This window comes from Solenopsis invicta, chromosome 9 (assembly GCF_016802725.1).
Source record: "Solenopsis invicta isolate M01_SB chromosome 9, UNIL_Sinv_3.0, whole genome shotgun sequence".
NCBI lineage: Eukaryota > Metazoa > Arthropoda > Insecta > Hymenoptera > Formicidae > Solenopsis > Solenopsis invicta.
Genome location: NC_052672.1, coordinates 5,805,121 through 5,828,870, shown reverse-complemented (window position 1 = coordinate 5,828,870; position 23,750 = coordinate 5,805,121). Strand labels below are relative to the sequence as shown.

General features: G+C 29.9%; 2 protein-coding genes across 3 annotated transcripts in view; both read left to right on the top strand.

The window, feature by feature from the left end:
• The window catches only part of LOC105201065 (G-protein coupled receptor Mth), a 335,046-nt gene that overhangs the window by 245,630 nt on the left and 65,666 nt on the right, over positions 1-23,750 (top strand). The window lies entirely within an intron of this gene.
• LOC105201066 lies at positions 2,350-23,252 on the top strand. Its single transcript, XM_039453782.1, has 9 exons — positions 2,350-2,765; positions 5,782-6,287; positions 15,152-15,430; positions 15,754-16,101; positions 19,867-20,185; positions 20,556-20,790; positions 21,375-21,592; positions 21,666-21,744; positions 22,892-23,252. The coding sequence occupies exons 3-9, from the start codon at positions 15,164-15,166 to the stop codon at positions 23,109-23,111; spliced, it is 1,686 nt and encodes a 561-aa protein (XP_039309716.1). The 5' UTR covers positions 2,350-2,765; positions 5,782-6,287; positions 15,152-15,163; the 3' UTR covers positions 23,112-23,252.

The following is a 23,750-nucleotide window of genomic DNA, read 5'->3' as shown; positions in this document are numbered from 1 at the left end:
TTCGCCAATAGGATGGGTCGCGTGCGGTAAGTAAGCACCGATATTGCTTTTAAGACTTGGAGATCATCAACTAAGAAATTGGATGCCGTATCTTAAACGTAGGACATTACACGTCAAAATCAGCCATCCATTTTTGAAAAATAATTTAGATTTTAACCAAACTGAAATTGAAGAGTTTAAAGATACAATTTTTCTTGTAAAATTTTAAGCTCTTATTCCAATCCTCTAAGTAGTTTCAAGAAAAATAATTTTTCAGTTTGTTATCATCTATTTATATATCTCAATTATTTGGAGAGAAGGTATAGTTAATGGAATAAAATTAGCGTCAATTTCTACAAGAAAAAGTCTACTTACTTATATGATGATGTGTAAATGTAGATAATTTTCGATTATCAATTCTATTCAAAAATTTTTAATCTTTGAAATTACTACATAACTAGAGACCGAGTTTATATGCTAAATTCTTTAAGATAAAGTCACATATTTGCTTTAATTGTACGAAGCGGAATTATGGATCGCATGGCGATGTTGAAAGAAGTGCGTATTCTATTCACAGTTCCAAGTACCAGTGCTATGCCAATGTTTTCAAAGCGTTAATATATTTCGCATAGCAAAAGAAATTTTAAATTAAAACTGTTTAAAATTGTTAAAACAGACAGCATCTAAACCACGGCTCGTCAAAAAATGCGCATTTTAGCCGATTTTCAGTTAGCTCTGTTTTCTATCTCACCAACCTGCACGTAGTCCAAACGTCAATCAGCATTTGGATTGCGCGAAAAGTAGTGAGATAAGGAGAAAGTTTTAAGCCAAAAATCAACCGAAATGTGCATTTTTTGTCGAGCCCTGATCTAAACCTTATTCAAAGGATTGCTGATCGTAATTTAAACTTTTTTTTTAAGTTCTTTAAATTTAAAGTACTTCAGAAATATCTTCAAAATTTATTATTTGCAATTTAATTAGCATAATAAATGCAAGTATAATTTTTAAAATACTTAATAAAAATAGCATTTTATTGCGTAACATCTATTGTATAACATTTTTTACATACTTTTACTAAAAAAACTTAGCACGCGCCGCGAGTGCATTTAGAATATTTTTGCTCGGATAGTCGGCGAAACCAATAAAACAAATCTACTTGGATATTTTCTATATGGTTACTCAAACAGAATTTTTCCCAATTTTAAAAAACCCAATTAAAAGATGTATTGCGTATGATAGACTTCAGAAACATTTTTATTGCAACATATCATATATCATGAGATTTTTTAAAAGAATTTTTATATAGCAAATGTATTTGTCTAGCGCTTGAGAATATATCTGAGCAATCATTTCATATCAATATTGTTTTGCGTAACATAAATGATTGCCGGACCAATCCATTATAATTTGATGTAACGTGCTTGCTGAAATGCAAAGAATAATTTTTCAACGATGATTCGTGTACTAACAAATAATTAATCATAATTGTCACATAATAATGAGAGATTATACATACGTACAAAAATGTATCTAATATCTTCGATAAAAATGACTATTTGCATTTATATTATAATATGATTTAGAAAATGTTTAATATATGTCTTGAAAAAATTTAAAGATGTTTAAGAATAGTGAATTAAGGTTTTTCGTGTAATTTTTGGCATTCACCGGATGATCGTAAAAGTACTTTCGTTACGAGTCGAGTCGAAGAAGCTTTATGCACCTATTTTCTCTAATTGCTGGACGTCAGAATCGCTAGTAAATTTTCTTGATAGAATCAACCACACCCCGACCAGAATTCATCAGGATAAAACTCTGAAGAAACACTTAGCACAGAGAGACAGCAAAGCTCTCTTCTGTTGGAAGTAAAAATTCACCTACATTCACATTAGCACACTATCCATTATACTTATCGCAGGCTTAATCACATTTTGCAATTTCCACGCATCCCACACGTTCCAAATGTGAGACATATCTCTTTTGCATTTTAAAAGCATCTGTTGAAGCATTTCATGTGACGTACAGTTTGAATCCTTTCAAAAGTGTAGCATGTAAAATAGGAAAAATTGAATACTTTCTGACAGCTCTTTGCAACAATCGTGGTACATAAGCATAAAATCATCATTTCTATATAAATGTTAATTTAATGTATTCTGCTCATTGGTTACGAAATCGTCAAACATCATAAAGCATTTGCTTATTCTTGAAAATCCGAGAATATCGCATGCGATGTAACAATCAAATCTTAAAACATTGTGTGCAACATGAGATCCCTTTTATCACGAAATCAGATTTATTTGCATCGGCTATGATGTTGTAATCATAACATAGCCTCCCACTTAAACAATCGCCAATTAAACAATCGCCAATTTATGAGCATGTTTCAAGATTTTTTGTTTACAATGGTTATTATTACCCAAGGCCTTCTCTGACATATCTACAGTAAGATTCGATTCTCTACTATTTTGTATTTCAAAATCAAATGTAAAAAATCGTTTATCGAGGAGTAGATCACGTTTAATAAATGTTTAAAAACTGTGTAAACAAAACATTTTTGTAATGTATAAATTACACTAAAATGTACTTATTACATGTTTATAGTATTTGTATTCAACGTTTATTAAATAATTTAAATGTTTCTTCTCTTAAAAAAAGTATAAAATCACGAAAAAATTACTGGTGCACTGTAGTTCTTCAACAGTATACCGCTAATATATTTTTTATAGCTCATTTCGTAAGGATTACAAAAACACAATTTTAAACGTGTGAGATAAATTAAATTAAATGTATAAAAATAATGACAATAAAGAGTCAATACTAATTGTTTACGTGATAATTGTTACCATAATTATTAATAACTTGTGCTAAAAATAATCCAAACTATTAGAATCAAAACGTATATATTATTACTTTTATTAAATAATATATAATTTTGAACAAAACGCCTTTAGATTGTAGCTAGATTTTGTGTTGATATTTTGTGATTTTATATACATTTTCAAGTTTGTGAAACTGAACGCTGTGTAACTTTTTGGTCTTAAAACAGTTCTAAGTTGAACAAGAATTAGTAATAACACGATATTAAATTAAAAATTAATTTAATAATAGGGTAAAGTCGGTATTTATGCCGCGCTGGGATTTACACCGCAGAAATCAGAAAAAATAGAAATTAAGGTACCTAGCTGCAAATCGCTTTGATATGTGCCTTTATGCTAAATTAGCATTGTATTGTAATTTCAGTACTTTATTGTTATTATAATATTAACAAAAATATCACGAATTGAATCAATTTCTTCCAGTAATGAGGAGTGCGATCGTGTATTACAACCTACATAAAATGATTAATGTAGGGAATGTAAAAGACATTATAACGGTTATTTCATGATACGTAAATGTTGAGGGATAGTAAAGGATGGAATACAAGCAAGATAAAAATGAATAGCTCTCATAGGGTAAAGTCGGTATTTACGCCGCGGGGGGATGTACGCCGCAGCAGTCAGAAAAAATAGAAGAAATAAAGATAGTTTGCTTAGAACTATTTTGTTATGTGCCTTTATGTTATATTAGTATTGTATTGTAATTACAGTTCTTTATTGTTAATATTAACGAAAATATCGTAAATTGAATTAATTTTTTCACGTAGAAGTAGCGCGATCGTGTATTACCGTCTACGTAAAATAATTACTGTAGAAAATATAAAAGGCATAATGATTATTTCATGATATGTAAATGTAGAACGATAGTAAAGGATAAAATACAAGCAAGATTCAAGTGCATAGCTCTTGTATTCTTTATTTAGTTTGATATTTTGTATATTCCATTTGTTTAGGATATACGGCCTTTTCAGCGAACGGGATTTATGCCGTAATACAGACACTGCGTGATTGGAAAGCAGCACTTACTCTATGTTGAGCACTATGTTGAGAACACAATGCGCACTCTGTTGATGTCTGTGCATATTAAGTTCTTTAATATTGCATTATTATTACTTTGAATACATATTTACTGTTCTTATTCCCTAATAAATTTTATAAACACATTTTGTAAGTCATTATGTTATTTTATATCATATCTGAAAATATTATTTGTAAATTTCGATGCGCCGTGTATCTTACACATGAGTAGTCGTAAATCCCGCCACTTTTTTTATATGACAAAAATGCAAGGGTTTTTTTAAGTTTTTTTTTCAAGTATAAGAAAAGAAATATTTCATACTTAAAATTTTTTTTATACTAGTAAACATGAAGTTTTTATTAGCCTAATTTATTAGCCTAATTTATTTTCCTTAAACATAGTAAATAATACTTAATAAATTAAATTTTCGATAGCTGCGGCGTATATACCGACTTTACCCTATTCTTTGTTTAGTTTGATGTGTATATCCGACCTATTTAGGATATTTTTAACGACATTTTTAGCGAGCGGGATTTGTGCCATAATACAGATTGTGTAATTAGGAAGCAGTACTTGCCCCTACGTTGAGAACATAATCTGCACTCTATTGATGTCTGCGCATGTTAATCTCTTCAATATTGCAGTATTATTACTTTGTATATATATTTATCATTCTCATTCTTTAATAAATTTTGTAAACATATTTCGCAAGTCGTTGTTATTTTACATTATATTAATAAATATTATCTGTAAATTATCATTGCGCCATACATTTTATACAAGTAATCGTAAATTTCATCACTTGTTTTATACAACAAAAATGCGAGGGTTTCTTTAAGGTTCTTTTTCAAATATAAAAGAAGAAATGTTTTATATTTAACATTTTTTTATAGTAGTAAACCGTATGAAGTTTTCATTGATATAAATTATCTTTATTAAACATAGTAAATAAATGTTTAAGAATAAAAAGTTTAAGAATAAAAATTATTTCAATTTTTTGAAGTGGGGGAACTTAAATAAACCAGTTTAAAAAATTTTGATATAAAAAGACACAATATAAACAATTGAGATGCGTTAAGATAATTAAACCCTATCGAAATTTATATCTTAATCCAAATTTTTATCGTCGTTTATCACATTAATTTTGACTACATTCCTGGACCAAAGTGGCAATCCGGTCAATTAGAACATGGTCAATGGCGACAAAAATTTGCGTCGAAGTAGGTTCTAATTGATGTGCGTCATTTCAAATCAAGATAAAAATAAATATAAAAAGACTGAAAAAGATATAAATTTTAAATAACAAACTGTTCTTTGCTTTAGAAACACAAATTTTCTGTTTTAAAACATAAATTTTATATAAGTAAATAATTGTTTTTAAAGCAGAAAATTTGTGTTTTTAAATCACATCCAGGTAAAAAAAAATTTTATATGAAGGGTGAGTTTTGATCAATCGCACTATGCGTAAATGCAATTTTTTTTTGTAAAAGCTGTATTTGCACATAATGCAATTGATCAATCGATGAATTATAAAACTCGCCCATAATGTGACATGACGTCCCGTTTAGTCGTTTGTCACATCTCTAGTCACAGCTGAAGTCATAAGATCCGACTGGGAAAGCACGCTGCAGATTTTGCGTCATCTCGGCTTCAAAATAGGCTTGATAACGCGCTGCGAATGCCGTTCGTAGCGTTTGTTTGTTTGTAAATCTTATATTTAGAGTCTTGTAAAGAAAATGTTTCACTTGGTCGAATCATCACGAGAAAGAGGATCTACCGTCGCGTCGCTTGAGGATCATTGAACTACACGGAGAAAAGCAGAGACATGCAGATGACACCGTTTCATTTTATTATCTTTGACATGCTCACTTGACGCGTATGTACAAGTAAGGCCGTTGCACGTTACAGAAAATTGTGAGAGTACGGATCGAAGCAAAGGGATATCGATACTCAGCCATAGCGTGACACCGCTTGGAGCTGTAATGAAGGTTTTTCGGAATAAATTCCGGCATTGGACCTGAGCGCGAAGGCTTCAAACTTAAGAGAGAGTCTCTAGCTTGGCCGTCCGAAATCGAGAAATCTAGCGAAAAATTTGCAGTATGAAAACACCAATGTAACTACTTCAAGTTGCGCGCCGAGAAGCGATTCGCGCGAGTCGCAAAGGTTGCGTGATAAGATGGCGCCAATCACAAGACGCCGCAAATCCCCTTGGCAACCCGAAGACTTGCGTAGGATGGGAAGCCCAGCGTACCTCCTGTGAAAAATTCGAACTTCATTTCGCTGTGGGAACCGTTGCTGTCTAGACAAACCGCGAAGACAACCCTCCTCGAGCGTTTGCATTTACGTGCTGTTGATAAAATAAACCAACTTTTTTGTAAAGCTGCCAATTTCGCCAATTGGATGAGTCGAGCGCGGTAAGTGAACCGATGTCACCTTTAAGAGAAATCTAGAAATCATCAAATAAGAAATTGGATACCGCATTTAAACGTAGGACATTCCACGTCAAAATAAGCCATCCATTTTTGAAAAATACTTTGGATTTTAATCATACTGAGATTGAAGAGTTTAAGGATATAATTTTTCTTGTAAAATTAATTTTCTTATTCTAACACTTTGAGTAGTTGCAAGAGGAATAATTTTTCAATTTGTTATCATCCATTATATATTATAATTTTTTTCAGATAGAAGATAGAGTTAATGTAATAAAATTAGCGTCGTTTTCTAAAGGAAAAAAACTGCTCTTTTACGTGGAGATGTCTAATTAAATAAATCTCGATTATCAATCCTATTCAAGAAAATCTTTGAAATTACGTCATAACTAGAGACCGAGTTTACATGCTAAATTCCTTAAGATAAAGTCACATATTTGCTTTAATTGTACGAAGCGGAATTATGGATAGCGATGTGGAAAGAAATGCGTATTCAATTCATAGTACCAAATATACCGTGCTACCAGTGTTTTTCAAGCGTTAATATGTGAACAATTTTGAATCGCAAAGGAAATTTGAAATTAAAACTGTTTGACATTGTTAAAATACAGACATCATCTCAACTAGGGCTCGGCAAAAAATGCACATTTTAGACGATTTTCAGTTAGCTCTGTTTTTTACTTCATCAACCTGCACGCAGTCTAAATGTCAATCAGCATTTGGATTGCGCGGAAAGTAATGAGGTAAGAAGAAAGTTTTAAGTCGACCGAAATGTGCATTTTTATCGAGCCTTAATCTAAACCTTGTACAGAGAATTGCTGATCGTAATTTAAACTTTTTGTCTGAAGTACTTTAAATAATTTAAAATACTTTAGAAATATCTTCAAATTTCTTATTTGCAATTTAATTAACATAATAAATACAAATAAAATTCCTGAAATATTTAATAAAAAGATGCATAATATATGTATAAAAAAGTAACATTTTATTACGTAACATATTCTGTACATTTTTTACAAACTTTTACTGAATAAGCTTAGCACACGCCGCAAGTACATTTAGAAAATTTTTGCTCGGATAGTCGGCAAAAGCAATAAAACAAATCTGCTTGGGTACTTTTATCAGTACAAAATTACCTTTTCAAAAAAGGTAAAAAAAGGCGTTAAGTGTGTGTATAGACCCCTTAAATCTTAATCTTTCTACAAAATCCAAGTGGTATTATCGTTGTATCTTCATTGATAAATTTTCTTATTCTAACCTATGTGGTACTCTCTTTAATTTCTATGCAGAACCTACGTACTATCTCTGTATTATCATTGAAAAATCTTCCTATTTCAACTCAAATCGTATTTACTTAAAAATAAATATCTTAAATTTAATCCAACCTAAATATATTTTTCTCAAAGAATGTATGAAATCTTTAAATTGCGCTAATTATAAAGAGAATATATTGATGTACTGTCTGAAATAACTGTTGTACTACTTTTAACAAATAAAATTCAAGTGATAGTATCTTTATTTTTTTAATAAAACCAAAGTGGTGGAGATTAAGAATTAAAGAGGAAAAAAAATATAAAATTTTATTAAAATAAAAAATTTTAAACTATAAAAACTTGGCGCTGCTAGATAAGAAAAGCAATAAAAAGAAATGATCTAAAAAAGAATGCAATAAATGTAATCCTTGTAAAATATGCGTTATAAAAGTAATTATACAAAGTAAGTTACAAATTAAGTTTCTTTAACATTTAAGTAACATTGTAAATTATTATAATTTTCTAAGTTACTATAACAATTATATTTTACAAAATTGTATTTAGATTATAATTAGACATCTAGCAGTGCGAAGTTTTTGCAGTTTAAAAATTTTTTGGATGGGATGTTATTTTTTGCTATAAATTTCTTACAGTTTTTTCAGGAGGGAATGGGTGTATAGATGCAAATCAGTATCAATTATTATATTTAATTAATTAATTTAATATAAATAGTGATATTACTAATTTTTATTCGACATGCAATGTGTTATGACCCGAAAAAATTCGGCGCACATTCTGGTTGAATTCGAAGAAGTATATAAAATTACACGAATAAATATAAGCATTAAGATCTAGCTACCAAAGAAGACTTTCATACTATTATTGTGTTGTTACACTATCGGTCCAAAAACATATTTGTAATAAAAATGTTTTATTTCAATAAAATTTTAAATACTTTTTTTTCTCTTTAATTTTTAGCCACCATCACTTGGGTTTTATTAAAAAAATAAAGATACTATCACTTGCATTTTATTTATTAAAAGAAGTACAGCAGTTATTTCAAACAGTACATCAATATATTCTCTTTATAATTGGCGCGATATAAGATTTAATACATTTTTTGAGAAAAATATATTTGGGTTGTATTAAATTTAAGATATTTATTTTTAAGTAAATATGACTTGGGTTGACATAGGAAAATTTTTTAATGATAATACAGAGATAGTACTTAGGTTCTGTATAGAAATTAAAGAGAGTACCACATGGGTTAGAATAAGAAAATTTTTCAATGAAGATACAAAGATAGTATTACTTGGATTTTGTAAAAAGAATAAAGATTTAAGAGGTACATACACACACTTAGCGCCTTTCTTTATCTTCTTGAAAAGGTAATTTTGTATTGATAAAAAATGCCCAAACAGATTTGTTTGACATATTCTTTCAAAATAATAAATTACCCTTCACAGAGCAGTATGTAAATTTATGATAACACGAATTAAAAAGCATTGCAAGTCATTAACGGGATAGTAGTGTCTTTTATGAAATACAATTTAAAAGAAGTGTGGTATTTAAAAATAAACTGCTTAAAACTAAAAAGATACACACTTTACAAACTTAAAAATTAAATAAAAATGCTTATTAAAATTGGAAAATAAACTAATATTAAAAAATAAGTTAAGATTAATTATATTTTAAAAATAGTTCTCTCTTGAAAATATGGAATAAACATAAAAAAAAAATATGGACTCTTATTCCTATAAAAAAATTACAGATCAAAAAACGAAATATATGCATTTAATAAAATCATAAATATTGATAGAATAATAAATTTATTGTAAATTAGCATAAATATGCTCTTATTGTAAATAAAATAAAAAAATAGTTTTTATCCAAGTAATTTTTTATTATAGTTCTGGAAAATGTTTACTTTTAGCTTATTTTTATATTCAAAATAATTATATTTTTTAATCTAAAAAAACAATTTAATTAAATAACAAGTATAATTCTAGCTCTATATATGCATACGCAATGTCAATTTGTTAAAAGGTCAGAAAAGAGCAATAATCTAGATATTGGTGTAAAAATATAATTATAACAAAGAGTTTTTATATGTATCTTTTGAGCTTACTTGCCTTTTATCAACATATGGAAATTACATTAAGTGTATTAAAATAAAACGGACAACAAAGATCGACTTATCTGCAATTTAAACGATAATATTACATTATCCAAAACGTGAGAAATTTAATAACAATCGGACAACGATTGGTTCATCCGCAGGTTAACGCTTACATAGACGAGATTGTTTTTTATTTTTTGAGTCAAAGACGTGGACACGCATCCTCCAATTAAAAAACTCATTATCAGTAGCAATCCGTCCGTCGACGTTGCAAACATTGCCGATTATAGTAACGGGGTCGTCTTGAATAAATTAAAACGTGTCACAAAACAAATAAATTATTGAAAAATCATAACAAATGCACGATGTCTTACACTTACATATAACAAGAGAAAGAAAAGATTTATAGGCGAAGTAAACGTTTTTGGTTCTGTCTGGCACAGAAATAACAACGTCTCTCCGAGATGAGATGAAAAAGACTGCCATTTTCAAGAGTATATACCGTTGTCTTGTATTTAGTCACGTTTGTTATTGATATTTCGTACGAAAAGTTCATTACTATTATCATAACGTTTCGAAGGTGTCAAGATATTTGTCTAACGTGTCCTTCATAAGATTTATACTATTCTTTTGTTCTCTGATATGCATTATTTTGGAAACAAGTTGTTTTTGGTAATTGGATTTTTTAAATTTAAAATAGAAGCGTGCTCCCAATCGATATTGTGATATTGTCATATTGGATAATATGATCTGAGACAACTGAGTGTTTATCCGGAGCTAATTTGATGTTGTTCTTTTATTTGAGTTTTTACTTGTCTTTTTGTTTCACTATGAAGCATCACAATTGTTACAATCTAATCTATAAATAATATTATTGTTATCTAAGTGTGGAATAATGTCTTTTTGTATTTTAACAAATCTGTTTATTGATACAGAGATATCTGAATGAATAATTGTTGTCTCATTTTTGTGTTATGCTTTCCGTGATACCCTGTACGGCATGATTAATCGATCGGTCTTTAGGGGCAAGTAAGCCCGAAACGTATGTACATGTAAAAGCTCTTCGTTATAATTATATTTTTACAACAACGTCTGGATTATCGCTTTTTTCTGTCCTTTTGATAAATTGACATTACGCAATTTAATTAAGATTAATAATAATATTAGTTTATTTGTAAAACTATTATTTAAATGTAAAAAATATAACAATTTAAAATTACATACTAATGTAATACAACTATTTTCTTAAAAGTAAATATTTTTACATACACAGAACGAATAAATGTTTGCATCAAAGTATATGGTTTTAAAAGAAAATGTATTTCTTAATTCAAAAAAATTTTTCTCGGTGGTGCTTATGTATTTCTGAGGTATTCTTTTTTAACTCCGCAAAGTGGAAGAGTGAGGAGGATAGACTTACAAAAATAAATTGGTATTATACTGAGGCGTTAAAATTAAAAAAGCTCTTAATTATTCACAATTCACTCTTTCATACTGATCTATTCAGTTGTGTCACATCGAGAAGAGTGTGTAAATAGGGCGTATAAATGTCAAAGAAATGATTGAGCAGGATCGCAATTTTTCAAACGAGCGCTAGGAACAAATAAGTTATTTAATTAATTAACTGCTAATTTTTATTGCAATACGTTAAATAGATTCTTATCTCAAATTTTTTGTAAATTTCCGAAATAAGTGGTACAAGTATATAGTGAGATATATATAAAAAATTGCCTTATAAAAACTTATAAATCAGAATAATCTCTTCGCTAAAAAGAAAAAATAAATATTGAATTCTGATCTTTTGGATTTAAAATTTTAATAATCACGTATCACGTCAGAATAATTTGATACCAAGTAAGTAATCTAAAGTTGTAATAAATTTCTGCTCAGAATAATCTGAATAGAAGCATAAAAATCCAAATTATTATTAAACAGATAGCAACTATTACTGTCCAGGTGAATATCAGATAAACGAACAGTCGAAACGCAGAAATAGAAGTACCAGAAGGCATTAACATAGTTGTGCATAAAACTTGCAATAAAGTGGCGGTTTAAAATTTAAGCAATTAAAAGAATTGATTTAAATACTTAAATAGACTTAAAACAATAATAGAACGAGGAAAGCCTAAAGAAATTCTTTATGAAGAAGAGTAAAAAAGGCTATGTTATTCATGGACAAGTGAATTATATCTTCAGTAAAATTAAAATGAACGTAAAGAAAAACGGATTTAAAGTACCCAATAAACACAGATCAGTATAAGATACGTATAATAACCATTATAACCATACGTATTTTACGGTATAAAAACGTATGAGATAAACGTATATAATCCGTGGACATGTCCGCAATCCATCCCATTTTTTTAACGTATTTATATATACGTAAAAAAAATGTATATATGTAAATGTATTATAAACATATTTATAAATACGTTTATAATATATAATGTATATAGATATAATAATCATTATAACTATACGTATTATACTGTATAAGAAACGTATGAGATAAATGTATAATACACTTATAATACATGTATAATAATACATTTATTTTTTAATTTAAAAAAAATATATATTTTTTCTTTTTTAGTTTTTTAACAGATCTTATTATTCTTATAGCTTAATCTGTAGTCACTGTTTTGCATATAAGATTTTTTAATCACTAAATATTATTACGCATTATTTTAATAACTTTGAAAACGCATTGGCGGGATTCGAACCTAAGATCTCGGAACGGTAACTTAATACCCTAACACTGAGCTAATTGTACACTTGAAATATCGTTAATAAAAAGTTATATTTGAAGTAAAGATTTGAATAGGCAGAAACTTGCGTGTTGAGTACCGCGCGAACACTTTCACTAGGCCTTTGATTATTTAAATGTAGATATTTTTATAATAAACTTTGTAAATAATTAAAACTGTTTCTGTCCATAATCAAACCAGTAAAGATAGTAAAAAAAAAAAAGAATTGGAAGTAGTACTGGAGCATAAAGAATTATTGACGTAAAAAACACGTTACAGAAATCAATTTTGCAACTAATTGTTATAAATAAATTATTAAAAATTTACTGTAGAGGAAAACTAATTGCGCCAATCGATTCTACGGGAAAAATTAGTAAAGAAATATATATGACTCTTTCTTAAACCATTCATATTTTATGCAAAAAAATAAACTATATAAATAATTAAAACCGTTCCTGCTTATGGCCAGACTGACAAAAGTAGCCAAAAAACAATCAGATATAGGACCTGAATATGAAAAAACATTATTAATGTAAAGAACACGTTGCAAAAGTCAATTTTGCAAATTAATTTTTATAGACAAATTATTAAAAATTGATTGTAATGAAAAACTGCGCTAATCGATTTAACGAAAAAAATTACTAAAGAAACATATATGATGCTTTCTTAATTGTTATAGTTGTTATAAACAATATCAGTTGCAAAATTATTTTTGTAAGAGATTATACTTATACTAACAGGAAACGTTAAAACAACGTAAACTGATTATAATTTTTAAACGTATACTAATATACGTTATAAGATTCATTTATTATTATACTCATACCAACAAAAAACGTTTAAACAACGTAAATTTATTATAATTTTTAAACGTGTATTGATACACGTTATAAGATTCGTTTATTATTATACTTATACCAGCAGGAAACGTTAAAACAACGTAAATTTATTACAATTTTTAAACGTATTAGGAGTACAAATTGAAAACCGCCGTTTTTTGTCAAAATTTGAGGATTGATTGTTGAAAAATGGTTACATACTTATTCTTGAAAGTATTGTCCATCGCTGGCCACTACTTTCTCCCACCTTTTGGGCAGCATACGAATCCCGCGTCGAAAAAAACTGCTCGTCTTTTGCGGCGATCCACGAATCGACCCAGTTTTTGGCCTCTTCGTAATAATGGAAGTGCTGCTCAGCCAGGCCATGCGCCATTGATCGGAACAAGTGGTAATCTGAAGAGGCGATGTCAGGAGAATACGGCGGATGAGGTAAGACGTCCCATTTCAATGTTTCCAGATAGGTTTTAACGACCTGAGCAACATGTGGCCGAGTGTTGTCGTGCAGCAACATCACTTTTTCGTGTCTTTGCTCGTATTGTGGCCGTTTTTTCTGCAATGCTCGGCTCAAACGCATTAGTTGTGTTCGGTAGCGAGCTCCTGTGATGGTTTCACCCGGTTGCAACAGCTCATAATAAATTACGCCGAGCTGGTCCCACCAAATACACAGCATGAGCTTCGAGCCATGGATGTTTGGCTTGGCCGTCGATGTTGATGCATGGCCGCGGTAGCCCCACGATTTTTTTCGCTTTGGATTATCATAATGGATCCACTTTTCATCGCCGGTTACAATACGATGCAGAAAACCCTTCCGTTTTTGCCGTTGGAGCAGCTGTTCGCACGCGAAAAAACGCCGTTCGACGTCTCTCGGCTTTAATTCGTATGGCACCCAGTGTCCATGCTTTTGGATCATTCCCATGGTTTTCAAACGATGTGAAATAGCTTGTTGAGTCACGCCCAATGAATGTGCAAGCTCCTGTTGCGTTTGAGATGAATCTTCATTCAGTAATGTTTCCAATTGTGCGTCTTCAAACTTTTTCACCTGTCCGGGACGCTCCTTGTCTTCTACGCCGAAATCACCACTTTTGAAGCGTTGGAACCATTCTCGACACGTTTTTTCACTAATGGAAGCCTCACCATAAGTTTTTACAATCATTCGACGCGCCTCAGCCGCAGATTTTTTCGAATTGAAGGCAAAAAGCAAAACTTCCCGCAAATGACGCTTATTGGGCACAAATTTCGACATTTTTGATCACAAAAAAATATATAACGCCGATAAAAATTCACAACTGCAATGATAAGGAATTGTTGCCAGATGCCCAACCTTACATTTAAAATTTTTGATCTAACGTTTGGCGCCAGCTTTTACCGCTGGCGCCATCTACTGGAAAACGGCGATTTTCAATTTGTTCTCCTAATATTATATGGTATAAGAATTGCTTATTACTTATACCTATATCAATTAAAAACAGATAAAAAATGTACATTTATTACAACTTTTAAACGTATAATATTATACGATACAAAATTCGTTTTTTATTATATTTATACCAATTAAAAACGTTTAAAAATTGTATATCTATTACCATTTTTTAACGTATATTATTATATGGTATAAAAAACTTTTATTATTTATACCTATACCATTTATATACCATTGATACGTATATTATATCACATTTATACCTATGAGTGTTTATAAACTAGAATGCGTCCTAATTATTATTACGTTTACTTTACATTTTTTCGAAAACTTTAAAGTATAAACTGGTTTTGAAATGTAAAGTAAACGTAATAATAATCAAGGCGCATTAATTAAAACGTGTCATTGAAATCAAATAAGCGATAATAATAAAAAAAATATAATTTGCACTAAATAAACAAATAATTATAGGTAGACATTACTATGTTTACGACAAAGTTTGCTTTATTCGGCCTGGTATTATCCTTGATAAGAGCATCATCCGAATGGCAACTGACGAAATGTTGCCCACCGGGACAGAGCTATGTAAACAGTTTCACCAACTGTAAATCAGTACCGTTATTCGCAATAGAGGTTTATTCTCACTATTGGAACATTACCAGTGAGTTCCAAGGAATTCCTCAGTGCAACAAACCTGAGGATCTTGTGACAACGCTACTCGACGATTTCAAATCTAACACTATCTTAGAGGTAAACTGAACTTAAATTGACGTTATTATCTATAACTTTAAGGTTACAATGTCATAATTGATAGGATAGAAGTTAAATTTTATAAGCAGTAGAAAGAAAATAATAAAGAAGTATAAAGAGAAACCTAGGGAAGATATTAAATGTTTTCCTGTCTCGTTTGTAATCGGTATATCTATTTACATCATTTAGAAGCAAAATAATAGTATTTACACTTTGTATTCCATCCTAATCATATATCTAAGGTAAAATGATATTAACCGCAATTATTTAAATGAGGTTAAAAGCGAGTGGCCCTTGCTTAATAACTTAACAAATTATTGTAGGTGCCAGCTTGTCTTGAATTATTTTTCAAGGGAAAGGGAAAAAAACCCAGAATAATAATTCATCACTGTCGATCAAACAAGGACCAACAAGTAAAAACAATTAACGCATCCTTTGAACAGTTCTTACACATTAGAAGATGCTGCTTTGGCGATACAATATTTGACAGCAGCACAAAGACATGTGTGACCCAGTTAAACGAAACACAGAGTCTTGGAGCAGTTTTGATAAATAGATCGACTGCAGAAAGTACAGTGATACTCTCTTATTCTCCACTTATATGCAAAGGGCCGATCGTTAATTACGAATTTAACGAAAACGATATTTTTCTACGGAGCAATACATATACGGTGAGCAAGGAATTAGAACTTCTAAGATAATTTTTGAAAGTATTGCATATCAACTATTATTTTGAGTATTTTAATAATTTAATTTTTTTAACTAGGTTAACAATTAGTAATTAAAAGAAACAAAATTTCAGTTTTACATAACATTTCATTGCATAATATTGCTTTCGATATTCCGTTTTTTTCACTTTTATGCACGAATAAAGTACACATTAACACAAATGGTTTCCGAATCATAAGTGCTTTTGTTAGCAATTAGAATACTTTAAAACAAAATAATTTAGTACCTTTAGCTCAAGCTGTACAAATTAAATGTACGAAATTACGCCATTGATCCGAATGACGCCGCAATTTGTTTTGTATCCATAATAAAACACGAATGATTAAAAATATCTACCATTACAAAAATAATTTACCGTTTTTACACCTCATATGGACCATTTTTAGCCCGTTTTTAGCCCGTTTCATAATTTTTATGCCCGTTTTTTGCACTCGCAGTCTATTGCGAAGGAAGATGATGAGTATACACGTGTAGGCTTACGAGTATTTTTTCGTATATTATCCGTTTTCAATACTCATTTTTTAACTGATGAGTGACAATACGTTAATACGTTCCTCTTTTACTCACGAAAGGGAAGACCAAGTGGATTGTCCGTTTTCAATACTCATTTTCCAGTTGATGAGTGACACCACGTTATTTATACGTTCTTTTACTCATAAAAGTAGGATAAAACTCGCTAATGCGTTCATTTGGCGCGACCGCGCCTCTTGATATTCGCTGATTTCTCTTAACTTTAATTATATTTATATTAATTATATTAGTACTTACTCTCAACTAATTTATAAATAAGTGGCACAACGCAATATTTAAGTATTCGTGAGAAAGCATCAAAAGTTTATAGTGCAATGTTTTTTTGGTTTGTACATGGAGTATCTTGTTTTATTCTATTATTCTTTATATTTTTGCAAGATAGTTGAATTAAAAATATATATTAGATAAAAGTTGTATTGCTTGAAGGAGAATAAATAATAGTAAAATCAATTTTTGAAAACATCAATTGTATTGATAGTGGCGAATATCATCATTATTCCAATGACAATTTATCTCTGCCTGTGCCAACTTCAACATATAAATCCCTCTGAACCGGTATCTTTGATGTATAATATTTGTTTTGTTATTTTTATATATCTCTAATTGTTCTTTGGTTTATATAAACTTTTCTATTAATTTAGAACTTAATTTGTCACACTAAGTTTAGTTGCAAGACTATCACGGTTTATTTTAAAATTTATTATCGCTGTTTTCTAAATGAAGAAAATTCTAAAGTAAACATCGTAACATTAAAAACATTTTTAAGCAATTAATATGGATTTTAAAAATATTTTATTTGTTATTAAAAATCGTAATATAATTATTTTTGGTTATTTGTATAAAAGTAAAAATGTTTACTTTGTATAATAATAATAAAAATTATAATTGCTAAGTTGGTTTAATTATACATTCAAATATTATCCATATATCAAAATTGTTATGGCAATTAGTTGAAAATGTATACAACTACAAAAATCACACATACACGAAATAGTATATGTATACGTTTTTCAAATAATAACCATGTGTGTAAATATAAAATATATAGCATTCACATTGCACATTGTAAAATAGCATGATTTATAAAAATTTTAATAATTATAGATTAATTAATAATTTTTATTGAATTGTTTTATTTTTCAAAATGTGCAATGTGAGTGCTTGTGAGTGCTAAATGAGTATTTTGTACTCGTAGCTGAATACGATTTTACCACTCAAAAATACTCATACTTTGTACTCAACTATACGTTATTACTACTCGGATATACTCGTATGCAATCCTTTAAGCACTCATTTTTCCGGAAAATTACCTGTTTGCGACTTAAAAACGGATCATACTCATCGAGTGGATTGCACGTTTTCACCACTCAAATTGATCGTTTTCGAGTGCTAAAAACGGGCCAAAAACGGTGAATTATTTTGGTCAGAGTAAACGGAAAACAGTCGACAAAGGGTATGAAGTTATTCCATCAAAGAAAGTAATTGCGCATAATGTGATTTTTTGTGAAAAACGATTCTCAAAAACCCATGTCAAAAATTTGTCACTTTATCCATAATTAAATTTATTTTTAAATTGTTGTTACAATTGTTGTAACAATGTAACGTGTAAATTGTAAAATAAAATACTTTTGATTGTAATACAAAATTGTATTAGTATTGCATAAGTTTTTGGAAAATATAATAAAGGTAGTAAACGGACAGTGTGACGTCATTTGGTATATATTAGTGAAATTACTAAATCGGAAAAATCTGGCGGAACTCAGTATATTTGCAATCTACGCTTAATTCTTTTGTACATAAACATATTCATGTTTATTTTCAATTTTTATATACGTTTTTGTTAATTTAAAGTTAAATATTAACTTTAGATAATATTTACAGTCTTATCTAACATTATTCATTATTATTTTTTAAATAATTTATCAAAAATTAGTTCTTGCTTAATGTGGCGTAATTTCATACATTTACCTTAATTGGGGTTATTTTTGTTAAAATGTACCACACATAATTATTTAGTTAATATTATATGTATATAGAAGTATTTCTTTACTTTGTATTTCGCAGAAGTAATTAAATATTTGTTATATAAAAAATTTTCGATTGTTTTAAAAATGTCTAAATTAAACAAATTTTGCTGAAGAGATTAAATATTTTTCTAGTGAGTTGAACCATTGCAGATAGAAGAAAAACTTAACTTTCAGATCGATGCTCGTTTGTTTTACACTATTCCCAGATCAAGAAATAAAAGTCCTCTTATTTTTCAAGGATCCAGTATATAATTTTTTCGTAGATGTTGTATACTTTATCTTATATTACAGATGTGTAATAATCCTTTTTGCAGCAAAAAATTTATAAACACCTCACATGATCCTAGTTAACCACGCGTTTAAGCAAAATCTCGCAAATCTGTGATTGCTTTAGATGCTGTGGCAGTTTAACACGTATTTATATTTAACTATTTTGAATATACCGAAATGACAAAGCACCACCGAGATGACAATGTATAAACGTATATAATTGTATACAAATGTAACTGTTGTTTTGCAATCATGTAAAGTCTTTATTAACTAATGGTTTGTCTTTGCTCTCTTTTTGTTGCTAACTCAGTTCCATTAGATTCCGATGTCGGAAAATTGATGACAAGTTCACAACACACATGAGGTGCACTAATTTGTCCAATGTGCTAAAGGTCGCTTCATTATTTCAATGACATGATCTTGCTGTGACAGTATACAAAGCATATCTTGTCTTTAATTGTATTATATGTACACAAAACGCGTGTACAGTTTTAATTGTAAATTAAATGTATGCATATATTGCCGGTTAGAAAATAGTAACTTTATTTCGCGTTAGCAGTATTGTCTAATCCTACAAATTTTTGTGGCATCATCATAACAACACACATTTTGATGATAATGCTTTTAAAGTTGCCAACGAGTTGTTGGCAAGCTTTTACTTAATGTTGTCACAAAGTGAAGGTATTAATTTGCCTACATATGCAGGCCTAGTTAATACAATTCTGATGATTGCCTGTAATATGCCAGTAATAGAATAAATACAGTGATATGTAAGATAATTTATATAATAAATCATTTATGCCTTTTGAAAGAGAAACATACACCTTATGGATGTGTCGATGTGAATTAAAACATTAGATGAATTAAATAACTTAACAGGTGAAGGTTCCAGCCTTCAACAATATTGTCAAAGAGGAAACACTTACTGAGGATAACGCTTGTCTCGAGATGACACCGGATTTTTCATTGAAACGAAGATTGGCAGTCCGTATCTGCGGAAAACCGGAATTCTGCGACAAAAACGCTTGTATTAGAAAGTGTTGTTCCGAAGATGGACATTTTGATCTTGATAAACGTCAAAACACCACATTAATTGGTTGCAATACGCGCCCTGTACCTAATATACCCGGAAAATTTTACAATGCTCTTGCAAACGTCGTGAATCAATCGAAGTCGTTCACTTTCGACACGACCAAAGGTATTTCTAATCAGAGTTACTAAACTGATTTCCTCAAAGTTGTATTACATTACGGAGAATTTCTGGTAAAATGCAAATATTAAAGATCCTTACATCTTCTTCTTCCAAAAATTATAAATTTTTTGTTCTTCCAAATAGTTTTACTTGATAATAACAGAATCTAAATTTTGAGAAAAATCCCCCACTATAGCAACCCTACATCTAGTGGAATTTAAACACTTCTATTACTTTCTGAGAAAATTCATATTTTTATCTCTACTACATTTCTTATCTGTCATTGCTAATTGATTATAAATAACGGTTGACAATTGTCGACGTTAATTCTACTCACAGAGAAACGGAATTAACTTACTTCTCTTTAATTACTTAGTCCACGGATTTTGGAGTAATGTTTTACACCCCCGTATATACATCCCGTGTAAAAAAATACACCGTTCCTGGGACCCAGATGAATGGGAAGAACGTATGTCATCGAAATCAAATGGACATACGAACGACAGGCACTGCTTCGACGTCGTGGAAGACAAAGTCAACAACTTTTATCGTTTTGAATTGCTTTACTGTGAAGAATACACAGGAAACACTAGAACTTACGTTATTCAACGGTATATATTTTCCATTACCTTAGCTATAAAATGTATTATGTGATAACTGTATGTAATTATTATTTGCGTACATTTACCAACTGCTATTCCATTACTAGTTTCGCTTTTCAGCAATATCTCTGTAGATGTGAACGAATTGTCAGATTGTATTAATATGGGATTTTCTAATGGTTTGTGATATCAAAAATTTGTTCCGGAAAAGTAAATTTGTGTTGATTTCCTAGTAATTAATTAAAATCCAATGCGTTGTATTAGACTTTCATTATTGATGCTAGCACATTACTATGCATTCAGGCTCTTATTTCTTCCTCCGCAAATTTTTTCAGAAATTAAATTCGATAGATCTAATTTGTTACAATTTTACGACGTCAAACAATTATAACATATCGCAACATCGTGTAATAAAAAGTATTCAAATATTTGGGAGCTGTAAATATTTTAGTATGTACATGCACAAGGAGAAGCATTATTAATATATGTGAAATTGATGAAAATAATGTTAGAGTAATTTTCGAGCATTAGATAAACGTGACGAATTTGTATATCCTACGAATTGTAAAACCCAAAATGTATTTTTGGTTTAGCCCTGCCTGGATTACCCCCCTACTGGTTGTCAAATGTATATTTCTGCTGATGACGTTGCTAGTGTACGCGTACTTACTGAAACTGCAAAATATTCATGGAAAAATGGTCATATGTTACGTGAGCAATATCTTGTTGAATGCTATCCTCCAATTAATCGCCAATTGGTTCAACAAAGCCAGCTCTGAGCAACAAAGAAGAATAGAGTGCAAATTTTTATGTTTGTATACAAACGTCTTAGGAAATATTCATATACGAATAATGATAAAGAAACGTAAAAAATATTTTTCTAGTTTACATCGGGTTTTTTTCTGAACATGCGATAAGTTTCTGGCTTAACGTCATGTGCTTCGACATGTGGCGGTCCATCACGTAAGTCATACACAATGACATCATTGGATTAAATGAAATAATCGAGGATTGAATAAATGAGTAGACAATTATTTTACCGTGCAGAAAATCAATAATTTGATAATTAACGCATTAATTAATTTCATAATTTTAATACTTAAAATTTATTATCGCACAAAATAATTTTTTAATTTATCTCAATGATACCTCAATTATCTCATCGATCTTTCACAAACTGTTTCACCAGTATTTTATGATTCTTTTTTAATCACATTCTTATGGCTATAATCCTATTCCTATAGTACATTTATTAAATTATAAGTTTCGATAATAATTATAATTTTTAATTATGCGAATATCCTACACTTAGAAAAGTAGACGAAAAAGTATTAACTTTTTAAATAGTAATAACTGTTATCGCAAATAATTTTTACATAGTATTTCAACAAAATTATAATGATATGGCAATCATCATATATTTAAAAGTTAAATTTTGAAAAAGTTGTTTAATATCCAGATACCCTGGAAAGAAATAGAAAGCTTCTTGAATCATTACACAAGCGTCATACAAGCGTCACATCCTCCAATGTTCCAAAATCTATAGTTTATAAAAAGTTCAAAACTTTCATCATTCTTTTCATACTCTTTCTTTACGTTCCGATATTCCAAATTACGCTATATGCTTTATTTTCTCCTGAGTAACAAAGCGTATCTTAATAAGTAAAATCGCATAAATCTGTGATTGCTTATTATTATGCCAGCAATTTGCCATATATTTGTCTTCAGCGAATTTGAATGCATCTACATTAAAGCAGGTAACAATGTATATGCATATTTTACATATGTATTATCAGTCTTATAACAACATCAATATTACTTGTCAACATTATGAAAAACATGTGATCCTATATATATGACTAAATAGAAACACCATGCATTTTGAATCCGTATTGACGATAAAGATTTCAGATTACAATATAAGTTGTCGATATATTGCTGCAAATTGTTACATCATAAAGGCATAAACTTGTTAAGAAACGCGAACCCAATTGTTATAAATCTGATAATAACGCATGCTATGATTAAAAGCAACATTTCAGCATTTGTATAAACACAATGCTGACTTAATAAAATTTAATGAGTTAATGTTAATTTATCTTCTCCACAGAACTTTTGAGAATAGGAAGAACTGCAATAATAGGAAAAGATTTCTATTGTACTGTTTATATGGATGGGGCATCCCTTTACTGCTGTCAATCCTCATTATCGTTGCTGATAACACGTATTTTCTGCCAGAATATCTGATACCCAATATTTGCAATATTTCTTTTGGGATAATGGGTGAGTTATTAATCGATAACAATTTTCCGAGAGATGATATAACATAAGTTAGTCAATACTAAAAACAAAGTTCTTGGAAATATTACTGACTTCTGTAACGAAAGTTAACTCGTCTGCACAGTGTTGAATATTTTTTCTAACCTTCTTGATATAATAATTTACGCAGCAAATAAATAGATATAGTGTAGGAGAATAGATATCGGACAAGGATCGAGGGATCGAAGATCGATTGTTATCGGTCGATAATCGTAATGACCTTATATGTTGTCGGAATTTGGAAGAGCGCGAGCGAGCGGGAGTCCGCTGTGAGTCGCGAGCCGAGACAGTGCTCCGTGTCAGAGACAGAGTGTATAAGGACAGAGTAAGAGATAAACAGAGACAGAGTGCGGAAATTCAGAGTTAGCCACGAGTTCGTTTTTTCCTTTTACGTGAACTTTTGCAAGAGACGATTGATATTATTAATTCGACTGAAGCGACAAGATTCGCTCTATACGTATATGTAACTATTTAAATCGCGTATTTGATTAAATTGCGACATTATTAATAACAACTACCTTTAATCATTATATTTATTTCTATTTTATCCTTCTTAAAATCATATTATCCTACAATCTGGGGGCTCGTCCAGCGATAAAGCTCGTCCAGCGATAAAGCTCGTCCAGCGATAAAGCTCGTCCAGCGATAAA

Bases quoted from the DNA above. Each gene is read 5' to 3' on its own strand.
- LOC105201066 (XM_039453782.1), top strand. From the start codon at position 15,164: ATGTTTACGACAAAGTTTGCTTTATTCGGCCTGGTATTATCCTTGATA. The intron at 16,102-19,866 runs GTGAGCAAGGAA...ATAACTTAACAG, and splicing joins TACGGAGCAATACATATACG to GTGAAGGTTCCAGCCTTCAA. The intron at 21,745-22,891 runs GTAAGTCATACA...TCTTCTCCACAG, and splicing joins GACATGTGGCGGTCCATCAC to AACTTTTGAGAATAGGAAGA.